The sequence below is a fragment of the Pavona decussata genome, unplaced genomic scaffold (assembly GCF_977016875.1).
Source record: "Pavona decussata unplaced genomic scaffold, jaPavDecu1.1 SCAFFOLD_361, whole genome shotgun sequence".
Lineage (NCBI taxonomy): Eukaryota > Metazoa > Cnidaria > Anthozoa > Scleractinia > Agariciidae > Pavona > Pavona decussata.
In genome coordinates, this window is record NW_028145740.1 from 239,828 (window position 1) to 255,201 (window position 15,374).

At 39.4% G+C, this 15,374-nt stretch overlaps 4 protein-coding genes across 4 annotated transcripts in view; 1 reads left to right on the top strand and 3 right to left on the bottom strand.

Annotated features, from left to right (window-relative positions):
* Nucleotides 1-9,849, bottom strand: part of LOC146452951 (uncharacterized) — a 31,172-nt gene extending 21,323 nt beyond the window's left edge. The window contains exons 1-2 of the mRNA XM_085097208.1: nucleotides 9,350-9,849; nucleotides 5,295-6,473 (exon numbers count right to left, since the gene is read on the bottom strand). Coding sequence (XP_084953334.1) covers nucleotides 5,295-6,473; nucleotides 9,350-9,452 — 1,282 coding nt within the window. The 5' untranslated portion in view covers nucleotides 9,453-9,849. The remainder of the gene's footprint in view (nucleotides 1-5,294; nucleotides 6,474-9,349) is intronic.
* Nucleotides 101-2,684, top strand: LOC146452953 (uncharacterized). Its single transcript, XM_085097206.1, has 4 exons — nucleotides 101-323; nucleotides 677-881; nucleotides 1,436-1,488; nucleotides 1,742-2,684. Exons 1-4 carry the CDS (start codon nucleotides 108-110, stop codon nucleotides 2,678-2,680), a joined length of 1,413 nt encoding a protein of 470 aa, XP_084953332.1. The 5' UTR covers nucleotides 101-107; the 3' UTR covers nucleotides 2,681-2,684.
* On the bottom strand, nucleotides 3,170-4,695 carry LOC146452954 (uncharacterized). Its single transcript, XM_085097207.1, has one exon. It carries the CDS (start codon nucleotides 4,522-4,524, stop codon nucleotides 3,178-3,180), a length of 1,347 nt encoding a protein of 448 aa, XP_084953333.1. The 5' UTR covers nucleotides 4,525-4,695; the 3' UTR covers nucleotides 3,170-3,177.
* A 1,611-nt stretch (nucleotides 9,850-11,460) lies between the features above and the next one.
* Nucleotides 11,461-15,374, bottom strand: part of LOC146452955 (bifunctional glutamate/proline--tRNA ligase-like) — a 44,476-nt gene continuing 40,562 nt past the window's right edge. The window contains exons 34-35 of the mRNA XM_085097218.1: nucleotides 14,936-15,000; nucleotides 11,461-12,653 (exon numbers count right to left, since the gene is read on the bottom strand). Coding sequence (XP_084953344.1) covers nucleotides 12,497-12,653; nucleotides 14,936-15,000 — 222 coding nt within the window. The 3' untranslated portion in view covers nucleotides 11,461-12,496. The remainder of the gene's footprint in view (nucleotides 12,654-14,935; nucleotides 15,001-15,374) is intronic.

Genomic DNA, 15,374 nt, shown 5'->3' on the forward strand with positions numbered 1-15,374 from the left:
AAATATAGTGGGAACCGAATGAACATGTTTCGGCATGAGTATGCACAAAATAATAATATAATGATGATATATTATCATAATTTTTTTTGTTCTTTTAGCTAAAGAACATGATAGCAGCATTATACAGCTCCAGGCTTAATGGTTCCAAATCATTCACTCGTGCGGGGTCAACATTTGGATGGGAAACCATTGAAAAGGTTTTCAGAGAAGAAATGACTAGAGCTGAAACTGGGAGAAGCCGCAAAGTGCCTGGACTGAAATATGCCTTTGTGTACAGAGACAACTGGACTCGTCTGAATGTGAGACCAGCCAAGATTATGCAGGTACATGATATTGGCGTGCATGAAATCGAACCCAAGCAGTTTCAAAAATAATGCTTGGAATTAAAGTTTAGCTGTCAAAAATTAAGGACTTGAATATATGACCACATAGCTTATAGTTATATCATATGACATTGTGCTGCCTTGCATGCAGTCTAGTCTTGTTTAGGGTACAGTTAGGCCCTCCCTAGCAGTCTAAAAATCAGGTTAAAATCACATGCGGCTCCCATTTAATAGTAAAAGATTTATACTTCTGTGCACTGATCAAGAAACAGGTAGACATGAAAATACACTGGACAGGTTTAAAATTAGTTCATTTTATGCTTACCGGTAAATGCTTCCTTTAATAATTTCAGCAACGATTTATGATAGCAGCCATCAAGGATCTCACAGGCCCATCACCACAACAAGTAGCAAGATATTTAGATGCCTGCAACCTCATTTTTGAAGAAGGATTGTTGAGTCGGCGGAGGATAAACAGTCTTCAGAGCCCTGTCCTGGCTAATATTAGAAAAGGCATGGAGTTCTTTGAAGGATGGCACAATACCCACTCTGAGACAGGTATTTATGTTTATTTATAATTTACAGAATGGTTGCTTGTTGTGCTGTGATAATGGGGTTGCATGGACAAATTCAAACGTTTCTACCACTAGTAGGGTTACAGATGCCATGAGTGCTTTCAAATGTGCCAAACTCCCTTGAGTGTTTACAGCTCAGGATAACACAGTGGCAATTTTGCATTTGTATTATCAGTCACATCTGACAACCCTGATCATAGTATTTATTATCCAATGACTGGTACCAGATGTAATAATTAACCCTTTTTTCACTGAGATGGAGGTGAATAGTCATGGGTATTTATACCTAGAGATTGCATAATAAATCAGAATGTGTATAAAGTACTATTTACTTCTGTGGTATATGTACAAATAAATATTGTTCATGTAAGTAATAAAGGAGTTTCAACAGGCCGCAAAATTCTTGGTATAATTGCCCTAAAATTTATTGTTGGGGTATGAATTATTGTGTACTTACACTTATTGTGTACTTACAGTAATTTTGTTCTACTTTTTTTCTTGTATTAAATAGTTTATATTTGTATATCTATTCAACAGTGTATCCTGATAACTCAAAGAAGGCAAGGCAGAAGAGATTTCTTGCTTGGCAGGTCAGTGTCACTTAATCTTTCTTTGCACTGTTCCAGCTAACATAATTTATATAATATGTGCACATGTGTATGTGTTTGAGGTGTTTTACTGGTAAGAGACTTTGTGATGTATTGTTTGCTGTCAGCAGACACGTCTTGAAAATTATAGTATAGTTATGCTCAGTGAGCATCCACTTGAGGACTTGCATGTGAATTGAACTGCTCAATTGTATTGTAACTTTCAACGCACTAACAACATGCCACTTTTTTTCAGACATGGGACCTCCTGCGAATTGTTGTCTATGGCTTTCTTGCATTCTGTGAATGGTTTTTCACGAATGTGTCTCCAGATGGGAAGTACTTTATAAGCCCATTGAGAATAAATGGGAGTGCTTTAGAATCTGTTTTTAGTGTTCTAAAGCACACCAGTGGGGGAAACCTTTCAGCTTTGAACTATGGGCCTAGTCTTGGGAGGTTCATTTACAGGAAAGGGCAGGTAGTTGTCAACCAAAACTCTGAGACAGGCTACCGTGATGTAACTTTGAATTTAGATGGAGAACATTCTCATGTAAATAGTCATTTAATCCAGGTCAAAGGCAACCGTGTAAATAATAACTTATGCCAGTATAAATTCCCCTTGGAGATCTCTCAGTCAACAATAGGAGGGAGGCAAGGTAGTAATGCTTGCACTTTAATAGCGATACAATTTGGGGCATACTGTTTCAAAGAACAACTCGACATTTCTCTTCTTTGGGAACAGCTGCCTCAAATTTGGACTAATTCATTTATCAATGCAATATGCGAAGGAAATGCACTATATGATGAACTATATGGTGACACTGCAGTGTATCTTGATGTCGAGGATGTAGTGAATGCCGCTGGTGATGAATGCTGCATTGAGTCCATTTCCCCATTATATGGGTTTACTGATGCGGACCAGTTCAGTGAATTGATTGAGCATGTGAGCCAGTCCTTAACCAAAGATAGGTATGGTGTTATGATAGGATGTAATCGAACTGTTGGTGTTTTCATAAAACAAAGTGGTATATGTGCACTTATTGACAGCCACCAAGACATTGGAACCAACAGTGGGGCAGTCATATCAATAGCAAGTTCGTTTAAATTTGCAATTCTTGAATATACAAGAATGCTGAAAGATGTTCACTCAGTACAGCAGTTCACAGGCACATTAACATGGATTGAATTCATGTAAATTTGTTGTGTGCCTTTTATCACTGCTTCTATGGAATATTGAAAGTATACAGTTTATGTTGTGACTTAATTTTGTACAAACAATAACAATTAATTTTATAATGAACAATGTAAGGAAATAATTTTTACCTAGGCCATGTAAATACCTTTCATACAAATAAGGGGTTACTGTACATACTATGTTCAAATAAAGGAATTTATTACAAGCTAACTGTTGATGATACATTCATACAACAAAATTTTATTCAACGACTAGTTTTATCTGATTGCTAAACAAATTACGTGCCCTGATGACCCTGAGCAATGTAGAATTTACCGGAATGAAATTACAGGATATGACCAAAATCCTGCGTAGGCAAAATAAAGTTAAAGTTTGTTGTTGTTACATCATTTTTCCCACGCAGGCTTAATTTACCTCCAAAGGCCAACTCGATTAAAGCGTAATTATACCTCACGTGCCATTGCTAGTAATATGAAGCGAGCAAGGTCATCCATTGTTCATTTTTTTTTGCGCTTGGAAACTATCGCGTATGATTTTAGTTTAGGTCTAAGCATTTCGTCTGCGTCCACCACTTTTCCTTGTACTTTCAAATCTCTCTCAACTTTAGCGTTAAGAAACTCGTTTATCCTCGTGTTTGCTAGCTTCGAAACTAGTACCCGATAAAGTCTGTCTACAACAGATGCTTCCATTGCACATTCAACTTCGGGCAGCAATGAGCCCACAAGTTCTCTAAAATCCGTTTCCAAACGCTCATTGTTTTTAACACAGTTCTGACACATTTGCAGAAACTTTGATGGGTATTTCCGCAAATTACTGTCTGTGGTGAATTCTCGAACTTCGTTGTCCACCGAACGCAAGAAAAATATAAGTTCATCCCTAGGAAATATTAACTTGCCCGCGTCTAGGTTTTTTAAACTCTGGGAAATACCCGATTTGTCTTTCATGACAAGACCCTCCAAAATTTCCAGCTCTTTAGTCATAATAGGTCTTTTTTCAGAAGACGGTTTTATGCGCTTCTTTTTCCCAGCCAGGGATTCTCGGCGTAATTTCAACATTCTTTGAAGCGCTGCTCCACAATATCGGTACAATGTATCGTCCGATTCTTTGCTCAGCTGTCTCGCACTACTACTGCTCTCAGCAGTGGAATGCTCTTTCCGTGATCGAACGTGGTCGTGTATTAATGTGTACACCATCTCGTGGATAACACTGAGGACTGAATGAACATCCTCGTGGGAGAATGATTTGGACGCCGGCAAACAACGCTCGATAACAATCCTCTCTTGTGACGTCTTTCCCGGCTGGAAATTAGATAACATTTTCATCCACGCTACGGAGAATGCAGCTTTCCTCTCTTTCGGTACATTACTACTATAACACTCTTTTGATAATGTAGCGAATTTCCTGCAAAAGCCGACGATCAACAGGCTGAAATTGTCCTTCTGCCCTTCGCTTGTCAAATGCAACGCGAAGTTTCTGCGCTGTTCGAAAGCTTTCAATCTGGTTGATTCTAAAAGCCGTTGGCGCAATTCGCTTTCTACTCTCTTAGCCTCTTCGGCGGAGAAAACCCAAGATGATAATTCATCCATTTCGGCAAAGCTGATTCCCCTTGCAACACTTTTTTCGGTAGTTTTGGCTTTTTTCTTTCGACTTCCACGTGCGGTCGTGTTCGTGGCTTGGGGTCTCTTTGTACCAGAGTTTGAACCTTTAGCCGAGGGATTCTTAGTTCCACTGTCCGTTTCAGCAGTTTCGCTTTCTGAATAGCTTGATTCTAGCGAAGAAAGTTCATCGCTGACGTTTGAAATTTCAGATTGACTATCAGAGAAGCACTCGCTTTGGTCCGCCATTTTTTAATGAATGCGTAATAAAGGTAAAATGAAAACAACCACCTGATTGGTTGAAAGCTGTGGGCGGGATAGGGGTGTGTCCGACCGCGAAATATTATCCAAGTAAAAGTGGTTCCAAAAATAACCCAAGGTGTAAATACGCTGTGTCGTAGGGTCAGTATGGGAGATGGAGGCTCCGGGTTATAAGCTCCTGACCCAGTTTATTAATAATAGAAGGCCTTTCTGGGCCTGGGGTGTCTGCACTAAGGACTTGAAATTTCTGTGATGATGAAGCCTGCATGGGCAATTTCTCGGTATTCTTAACAGCTATATGCCTTTAAAGGCTTGGTTCCCTGATTGGTGGATTACAATAAATCATTCACAGGCAAGAACATCCTGTTTTCCCTTAAGATTAAAAGGTAAATTGTATATGCCCACTGTGGTATATTAATAGGCCTAACTATACATGGACTATACATGGACAACAGTCCATGTAGCTTACTCACTGCATTTTGTATAAAATTCTCCTTAAGTCACCCCAAATCGTCTTAAGTCGCCTTAAGTCGCTTAAAATCGCTTCAATTTTACAGTGTGGTTTGCTTAATTTGCCTTAAAATCGCCCTAAGTCGCCCAAAGTTACGGCGACTTAAGGTCCCAGAGTAGGCCTAGTAGACTCCAAAAAAATGATGTAAAAAGTACTCACGTTTGAAGTTGCTGCCCCTCCGTAGTTCAGCACCACGGGCAACAGGAAGCAACAATAACACACAACAGAAACAACAACTCCAACTTACTGTCATTTCCAGGCTGTTGCGGTTTTCTTGTAAGGAGTGTAAGCTGGGATCGAATACTACTGGAACTCTTTTTAACGGTGATGCATTTGTCATAACAAGCCACGGAGTAGCAGTGGTCTCCTAGCAACCATGCAACTTGACAGCTCGGACTTGCGCAGCACTTCTCGATACAAGAGCGCATGTCCTTCGCGCCGGTCAAGATTTGAAATTTTCCCGCCTTTCTGCCTCCTTTCAGACTCATGCCAGTGAAAATGGCGCCATGAGGACACGAATCTCTGTTTGAAGACGAGGTCTTCTTTTTGACCCTTGTATTTGATTGGTCTTCAGCGGAACGAGTCACGAACGCCAATGTTGGGTTTAGCGTAGAAGCATGGGCCGGAATAATTTTACAAAGTTCTGGCTTGTAGCAGTGCAGTGTGTAACAGTGGCTGTTTAACAGCAGAGAGACATCGCAAGCCTTCTGTGCGCAACAATGCTTTACGCATGCATATATGTCGGGTACTTCACCAAAGTCGGAGAAATCTCCTGATTTAAGCCCTGAACGGAGAGTAACCTTGTGAAGAATTCTTCTCGCGTGACAAATACCTGACTTTGTTGTTTGTAAGTGGGTGTTACTATCTTGTGAGAGTTTTGAGTCAAGACGAACAGATGTCTTGGCGGGAAAGGAGTCTTGTGATTCGAATTCAGTACCTCTGTCATTGCTCTCATAAGCATGGAACGAATTGCTTTCATTTCTGTTTTTGAGTCTCTTGAAGCCTCTATACACTTCCTTGTCTTCCTTATGTCCTTTACTTCGGACCGTTGTTGCCAACTCTTTGTTTTCCTCGTTTGAGGTTTCTTGAACCTGTTTCTCTATTGTATCTAAGCGATCATCTATTCTTTTAAGGTGATGTTGTTTACTAGTCCTTGTAACCAAGGTTACGGCAACATGATGTCGAGAAAAATTCTCCCTTCTCAGCCGACACATTTCCTCACTGTTACACTCAACGTTATAACAAAATTCGTCCACTGAAAATGCCAGATCACACCTTGGATGTTGACAACAGAGTATACCACAATGCACAGCGTCCTTGACTGGACCCAGTTTCCAGAATGTCCCTGACGCACTGCCAGCTCGCAGTGTTACATTGAAAGTAGGTTGGTTTGGCTGACAGGTTTGCGCCTTAAGTGAGGCACTCACTGCAAGATAACGGATGGTTCTGTTATTGTGGTGACTTTTCTAACTTCTAACTGCTCATAAAAACTCAAAGAAAGATAATGCTGCAAAACATGCTAATTTAGAATGCGATTTCTTAATTTATTTTGACCTCTTTTTCAGAATGAGGCCTACTGCGTAATTTGGCACAAAATAACCAATTTCACAGTTATATGCTTGATGACTATAGAAAGATTTAGAATTCCGTTTACAAACAATAAACGGTAGAACTGACCACGTGCCCGTGTTTATCCTGCATTTTCCGCTCACTGTTTTCAGTTTCTCAGAAAAATTGGGTAGTTTTGCGTTGGTATCAAAGGCCAGAATTTAATTTTTCTAATCTTTCTTATCTATATACTCATCTTTTGAACAAAACCTAATATACGCCAATCTCACGTTTGCCGTGAACAGGAAAACTGAACGGACTGGACTGAACGAAAAAGAAAAGTTCAGCCCCCGAGGAAGATTTGTATTGCAAACCGAAATATGGGACAAAAATTTGTTTTTTTAAAACAAATATATTTCTTTGTTGTTTATTCTATCAAGCTCGTCACCTCCGCCGTTGGGATCAGTCTGCCGTCAATATTTTGTATTTGAAATAATTTGCTGATCCAGGTCTAAAAGTGATCCGGCACCACTCATCGGTTTGTCGCTGTGGAATTGCAGATTTTATTGTCTCTCTTATATGCTTGTAATAGATGAATTATTATACATAGACCTACTTTATTTAAAACGACGGTTACGTATACGCTTAGCTACATAGCTAGTTTTCAGATACCCTACTAAATCAAATACACTTTAAAATATTGCTTAAATACAAGAAGATACCAATTTTAACAAAAAAGATGATTTATTTAAAAAAACACACACACCGCACACAAATGAATGAATTATGACTTGAATTTTAAGTGTCCAAGCAAGGTGCAGGAGTTGATTTCCTTTTGATACAACGCGGTCACTGCTTTTCAAATGAGAACCATGTTGTACTTATGTTAACTAGTTTACATTTATACAGTATATGAAAAGTACTGAGGTTTGTACCAACACGAAGAAATCTACAGCCTCGTTTTTACTCATAGGCCAGGTCACTAAGCAAGTAAATAAGAATGATACGTTTAGTGGTCATGCGCTGTAGGTGATCACTCGCGCAAACACTGACAATTACCATGGTTTCAAAGGAGCGGTTTTCCCTATTGACTGAAATGAAAATAAACTCATGGATGGCTTTTATTTATCACAAAAACCGAATCTTCAACTTTTTTTCTTATCTGAAGTGTGCCTTTTTTAATTTACTATTCAGTCTTTTTACTGGAATAATAGAAAGAAAAATACCCTTCAGAGTATTTGTTTTCATAATTATGTCATTCTGAGATATCTGCATTTGCGCAATATAACTTCCCTCGAGGCAATAATAAAGCAAAATAACTCGAGTTGCAAGAATGCGTTTCGTAGGTGATTCCAGTGTATCGTGCAGCTAAACCGTGAAAATCAACAAAACGCATGCCTGCTGCGACCTCTTCAAGGATCAAGAGATATTTAAGTTCATTCTAACAGGTGGATCGAGTCCGTTAAATCTGTCAATCAGGTCACGGACTATTTTAATCCCAACGCATAGGAAGAGACTGCTCCCGGTGAACGCTGAATTATCAGTAAAGCGTCTTAGTGCGCGTTGAACAATTTCAAAAGAAGTGCAGACTCGATTGAGCTTAGGTGGTGTCGCTACTATCGCGCGCTGTTGAGTGTTTATAGTTGAACAGTTTTTCGATGAACACAAGGAAAGTGATCCGTTTGTTTTGGTTGTTTTGTTATAAGAACGTCGCTTACGCAATTTGTTGAAGATGTGTAAGTAAAATGAGACCAAATCTGGCAGAAAGCAACAAAAAACATTTCTTTGTTGTTCGTAATAAAAATGAGAAGTTCCTTGTAATTTTCTATATTGCTTTTTGAAGAAAAATAGCTAATTACAATCCTAGCTACAACTGGCAAATTCCTTGAAAGCTTCTATGCCCTGATGCTATTTTATCTATAGTGAAATGTCAAGGAAATCAATACTTCAGTCGGCTTTTCATACTTGCCAGATTTTCAATTTAAACTCGTTTAATTTAGCTAAAATTAATTATAACAAAACTGGTGATTGCATTTTATCTGCCTTAATCCTCTTTATGCTTCACTAATAATTATCCCAGGTACCAGTAATTTTTGTCAGACATGCTAAAACGCCCTCGTACAACAGTCATTAGCCGTGATTGATAAATCAAGTCAATCAAGGAAAAATTAAATGAAAATAAAACAGACGAAAAGGTACATGAAAATGACAGCGACTACGCTGTTATACTCACAACTACGGGTTAATTTTTAGATTTAGGCGAGCGTTAAATAACCCAGTTATCTACCCGTGAGTAAACATGGTATTTTGACAACCGGCAACGCTACGTTCAAACGTGTGCACTGCAGTTCAAAAGTTGGATGCCAATAAAAAAACGTGTTCTACGAACATTTTTGGTTTAGTTTTCCTTTAAATGATCATTGAGAGACTCGAGCTGTTTGTCATGATTATTGTTTTTTTCCATTTTGAGATTTTGCGTTGACGAGTTGTAAACAAAAACGTGCAAAAAACACTGCAAGGTGAAATAAGGGAAAACTAAAGAGTAGGTAACATTGGCCCGTGTATATCTGGTTAATGGATTGTTAGAATGAGCGATAACTCTAAAGGTCATTGATGCAAACCTCGCAACAGTTTGAAATCGCGAAATCAAAACACGCCCTTGTAATTCCGACTCAGCCAGCGTGGAGTTAGCCTGTGTATTGATCGCACTGCAGACAGGTCAACAACATGAATCACATACGATCAACAAGTTACCTGACAGCCAACTTAGCAAGCTAACGAGGAAGAGCAGGAAGCTGCGAGGATGTCGGTCACTGCGGAGAACACGGGTCCAAAATGCTTCGCTCCTTACAGGCATGGAGCAGGGAAGCCCGGCCAGCGCCACAGCCAGCACACAGACATCAAACCTCTCCTGGCCCGGCCTGTTTATGCCCTACGGCGGCCCTTCCTTGATAATCATGTTTTAGAAATCAAATCCACCATTTTGAGTAAATTATCTTGGAGTTACGGTATTTTTTGCTTCACTTTACATCGCGCTTTTGTATCGACATTTCAGTGCCAACTGCGGGGACAAGCTCACTAAAGGCTCCACTGAGTTGCATTAAATTTTCATGCTGTCCAGCCATGGGAAGCGCATATGATGTCATAAGCCAAACATGGTTATGAGCACGCGGAAAAGTTCCTCCTACTATTGATTATGCAACCAAAACAAGATGTTTCTGTTCCCAAAGCCTTTCCCCCTTTCATGTCGAGTTGCAACACAAGGAGCGGTTATGAATAAACGTTTAAAACTCCTGTCTTTCCTTGTCCAGTCTGTCACATGTGTCGTGTTAACATCTCTACTGGTGGTTTTTATAGGCCAGGCTACTAAGCTCCTAAAAGAAAGGTAACCACTCCTCCTTTGCCATTTGACAACGTTAAAATAAAAAGATATGGGTACACACCTTATGACGCGTACACAAGCAGAAAACGTATTTCAAAGTTTGTGAACCTTATTATGAAAGCGAGGCTAGGTAAAGCTTTTCATACAAAAGTTGGTTTAAAGATTGAAAACTAATTTCTTTTGTAAAAACTTTACACTTAGCCTCGCTTTCATAATGAGGTTCACCTGAACTCGGAAGTGGCCTGTTAGTAAATGCATCGAACCCAGGTCATCCAATTTTCGTCATATTTCCCAACCACATCCGACTTGCTAAAGAATATGGTATTTTTTAAAAACTCACTTGCTTATTTTTGCTTGCACCTGTGGGGAGTGGAGCGGGGTGGGTGAAAGGAAAGAAAGGGTGGTAAAGGGTTCTGATTGACTTTGCCCCATTCACACCAAGGCTTAAACAAGTTTAAAAGCTGTTTAGTTAAACACAGTTTAAAATTGTTTCCTTCATAAAAGCTGCTTTCGGATTTTTGTCGACTACAGATTTAGCCTAAATGAAAGCATAAGTTAAAGTTTATTTGAATATTATGTCAAAGCCAATGGTTCAGCTTTCTGTTACCAATTTTCTTTTTGTTAAACCTGGTTTAATTAAACATGTTTTGTTGGTGTGAATGGGGAGACCCTGACTCGTCCCCAGTCATCTCTCGTCTTTGAGAAGACGCACGCGCGAGGGGAAACGCGCGCTCGACGGGGAGACAAGCGCGAGGGGGTGATGGGTTAGCTAAGACACCTGTATTAGTTTACTCACTTACTGCTCAACTGACGGATGAAAACTCTTACCGAAACTATCAGCTTGGAATAGTAAGACTTGTAAGGCACATCAAAAGAAATGTTCGCATACGCGCGTGGTGCGGACCTACAAAGGAGAATTGTCGCGGCGTGAACAAAATTAAAATGTTTCGTCGTAGACCTTCAAAATTCAGTCGTGGAAAGTCGAGCGCGTGAAAAGAGAACTTCGTTTCTGAGAAATAACTACTGCACGTAAATTGATCATGATTTTTTTTATTGCTGCCTTCGGCTTAAATCGACTTACACAACGATTGTCTAAATTCTACTGAACTTGTCATGTTCGTTGGGGTGAATTGTATTAATTTTTGTCGGGTGTAACTGCTAATTATGACGTCTGACGTTAAACTATCTTTGCCTGGACTGAACGAGCAGTCACGCCCGACGTTAAGTGTCACGCAACACACCTCCGGAGAATTTTGAGCTCGACTTTGGAGCAAAGGACACAATACAGGGTGATTTTACTTAAGCCGCTATTAAACCAGGCGTCAGAATCTATTGTTTTCTTTCGTCTATCTGGTTCCACTTGTTCAAACATCGATTAAACTAATCCTGGGTTGACGTGAACTTTGATTCAAACTTAATTACTAATCAATAAAGATTCTTCCAAAAGATTTTTTGTCCCTCAGTTTTGACTTAGACTTAAACATTAACTTAAAATCGGCTTTTAATAACCTTCTGTGAAAATGAAAACCTCAGTTAACTTTTAATCATGATTTAGCGTCAATCTGCTTTCGAACAATCGGGGCCTATTACACAAGGTTGTGCGTTGCACAGTCGCCAATTGACAGTTTGGTCTTGGTCTCTGCGTGTCGTTCTTAATTAGTCTTGGACAAACTTCTTCATAGAAGGCGGAGTTGACGACTGTGATTTCTACGGTTCTTGGATTTGATTCGCCAAACAAAAAGCGAGTTAAAACATAGGGGCCATCAGCAAGTTGTCAAACTACGTCAAGAAGTAATCAAAAACTGTCATGTGGTAACAGTGACACGCGCGGTACTTAAGCAATTTTTTTCACGGTTTGAGTAAAACCATTAGAGAAATTTAGAATTACGTTTACGGCGAACGACAAACATGACCAAGTGACCATGTTTATCCTTCGCTTGCCGCTCGCTGTTTTCAGTTTCTCAGTAAAATTGAGTAGTTTTGCGTTAGCATTTTAGGTGAGAATTATTTTTGCACTATTCTCATCTGTGTACTAATTTTATCAAGGAAACACAATTTCGAATCTCACGTGTGTCGTAAAGGCGATTCTAAATCTCTCTCATATTTTTATTTTTTAAGCGCTGCCGCTGTTGTGACGCAAGTCTTAGGCACATGTCTTGTCGAAACCACGTGTTCAACATGATGATGATGATGACGTTGACGACTACGAAGATGATACATTTTAAGCCAATCAGATATTTGCTGCTACTTTACCTGCGTCTCACACCGGTCACTTGTTTTTGGTCATTTTCTTTTCATCTACTTCGTTTAAAATACTGATTGGTCATATGTTTACCGCGGGAAAATAGTTTGTTTTTGGTCGATTTCTCTTAGAGTCTTTAAATAACAGTGCATAGTGTTCAAAACTACAACATTCTCTCTTTCAAAGCGGAAAAGTGTGACATCGAACAGCGGTTGTTGATGACTACAAGATTGAAAACTGCTCTAATTCTTTCCAATTTTAATAGGCAACAGTTGTTCTAATAACTTCTGCCAAATAGCGTGTAAAACTTGGGAGGTTGGCAACACCCCGGATACACGCACTTTGTGTCAGCGGTGATCTCCATGGGCTGGTCAAACGGGATACACAGGCTTTTGGCGCCCATGGACGGAGCACCTGGCTCCAAATCTTGGTCCCTGAAAAATGAACAACAATAACACTCAACCCAACAGAAGCGAAGAGAACCAAGGTACAAAATATGATATCACGTTGAAAGCTGGCTTAAAGGGCCACTGTCACGAAGATTTTTGTCAGTTGACCAAAAAATGCTCAATATTTGACAAAGAACGATTTCTCTAAAACGAAGTAGTTCTAATACATTGCAGAACCAGGAGAAAAATATTCAATGTCTTCTCCAAGGAAGAACAAACTATAACCATTTTTGTGCTTTCTTCAAAATACACAAAAAGAATTTGAAAAATTTGGCCAATTTTTCCAGAGTTGCAATCCATTTTTATCCTGATCACCCGCAGCCAAAGATAATTAACATTAATTTCTGTGCACTAGTGGTGTCGTTGTTTCAAAACTGAACCATAATTTTAACGTTTCCATAGATACAAATATATTTTTTACTATTCACAGAGAGGTTAAAACTAAGTTACACTGCCCCTTAATAATGATCTTTGGTTGGATTCTTTAATTTTAAAATAGGCAACACACACAAACCAAGCTTAACATGGTCTCTGTAGCGTGAAATAGTGGCAGAGTTAAGGGGGGACTTAACCTAAATTTAAATGAAATTTGAAGAGGTTTTGAGAAGGGATGGAAGAAAGAAGATGATTTTTGGAACACTAACAGACAGTTGATACCCACGCAAGAGCACCCCAGGTTGCTAGTGGACTAACTTGGTATCCGTCTATTAATTATTAACTACAAATTCTAATTTGAAAACTTCACTAATTCTTCAATATTTTTTATTTCTCTTAATTTAACCAATCCTTCTAGAAAAACTATCTCCTCCCAAATATACCCAAAAGTCACCCAAAAATTCACAAACCACCCCACGCATAGATTCATGGGATGAACATAGAGTTTTGGGGTTGCTTGAAACGTGAACGAGATATTTCCATTAAAGCCATATCAAGTGCGGTAAAATGGCGTTTACGTTAAGTCCCCCCTTAAAGGGAGGGGTTCACGGTACTGCGCATGTCCATGAATCAAAAGACTTTTTCGCCTTTGCTCGCCATGACCCAAGCCTGTTTAATTCGTTGTTTATGAACCATTCGGAAGGGAATAGGTAACTCAGGTGGTAATTTTTTCATATGATTGCGCTATTTCGTATGCAAATAACTGTAAAAACATCAACCGTGGAATAAATCCTACGGGTCAACGCTAAATTCAACATCAACAATATGGGTACAACCCACTACCATTTTCTGTGAATTTTGGTCATCAACAAGATGCCTATACTGGCATAAACGCGTGATGCTGTAGCTGATTCATTTATTCTAACTGTATGCTTCGCAGATTTATAAAACTATCCTTGCTAATGGAAAAGTTTGAGTCACGAAGATCGCGCAACGTTGTTTCCCTTGTGTTACGTTACATAGGGTTTCACCGGAAATTTCGCTAATTCCATTACGATAACGTAAGCTGCTCAATGACCTCTTTTCATTCTCCCATCGTGGTCTAAGACTGTCAAACAAAGCACGATTCCTTCGCCAGGAACTCTCCAATTTCCACCGTTTTAGATGTCGAGTGCTTCTTAGAAGTTATTCTTTCGATTTACCGCTTCAAAATGTTTAATTTTCCGTTTGAAAACGGCACACTTGAGTCCACAACATGTTAACAACATGGCAACACAAATTTAATCATCTGAGATTAATGAATAAATTAAATGGTGCTTTGACGTCACACAAATTGGGGTGAGTGGGTCCCCTCCCTCGGGATAGACGCGACAATAATGGATTTTGATGGGACTGCTTTTATTGAAGACAATCAGAACAATACATCTCTAGTAGGAGAGGGGAGAGTTTAATGAATAAATTAATGTGCAGATTTGTGACTACCATGAAAAAAAAGATACGGAGCCCGTTTTTAGACACGGTATGCCCCTCGGAGCATCCCGCGTAATTATTTTGCTTGGACCAATTATAGGATGTGATTACTGAAGTACATGTGAGTGGGATCTAAGGCCATAAAGTTGATAAGAAAGAGAAAAAAGCATTTAGATTCATGCACATGCGCTGAAATGTGAACCCCTCCCTTTACATCCTGCGTCTTGTCGCCGGTACCCATAATACAACGGGGTAATCCACTCTTTGAACTTCCCACAGAAAGTTGGATCGAACTTCCAACACCCCAGCCACTATACACACCACAGTACTTCCACATTCTGTAAAATTTCTCTGGATTTGGTAGCTTGAAAACACCAAAATAAAAATATATATAACTACATAACAATAATTTAGTTGCATACCTCGCACTGTCCTTCTTAATCTTTCCTTCGCACGCTCCATCACCGCAAAATGGTGCCTGGATGATCTGAAATATAAAAATGCAGAAGTATTATTTTAAAAAAAAATTAGACCTGTTGTTGATGTCGACCTTTGAAAACAGTAACATTTTTACTGAAGATCTGGCACAACACAAACGCCGAGTACGTTCACCGCTGTCCTATTTCTAAATAACTCTAGCACCTTCTCCCAGTTTCTTGTTTCTCTGACTTAAAAGCCTATGATTTAATCGTTTGTTCATGTCACCATGCAGCATGAGCTTTCACTGAATTCAAGATATTCAAATTTTCCTGAACGCTATCACTCGTTTGACTGAATCTTGGAGATTTTTCTCGAGTCCGTCGTGCGAAGCCGAAGCGAACTCTCGTCCCAATTATTTTTGCTCCAAAATGAAGGAAAATT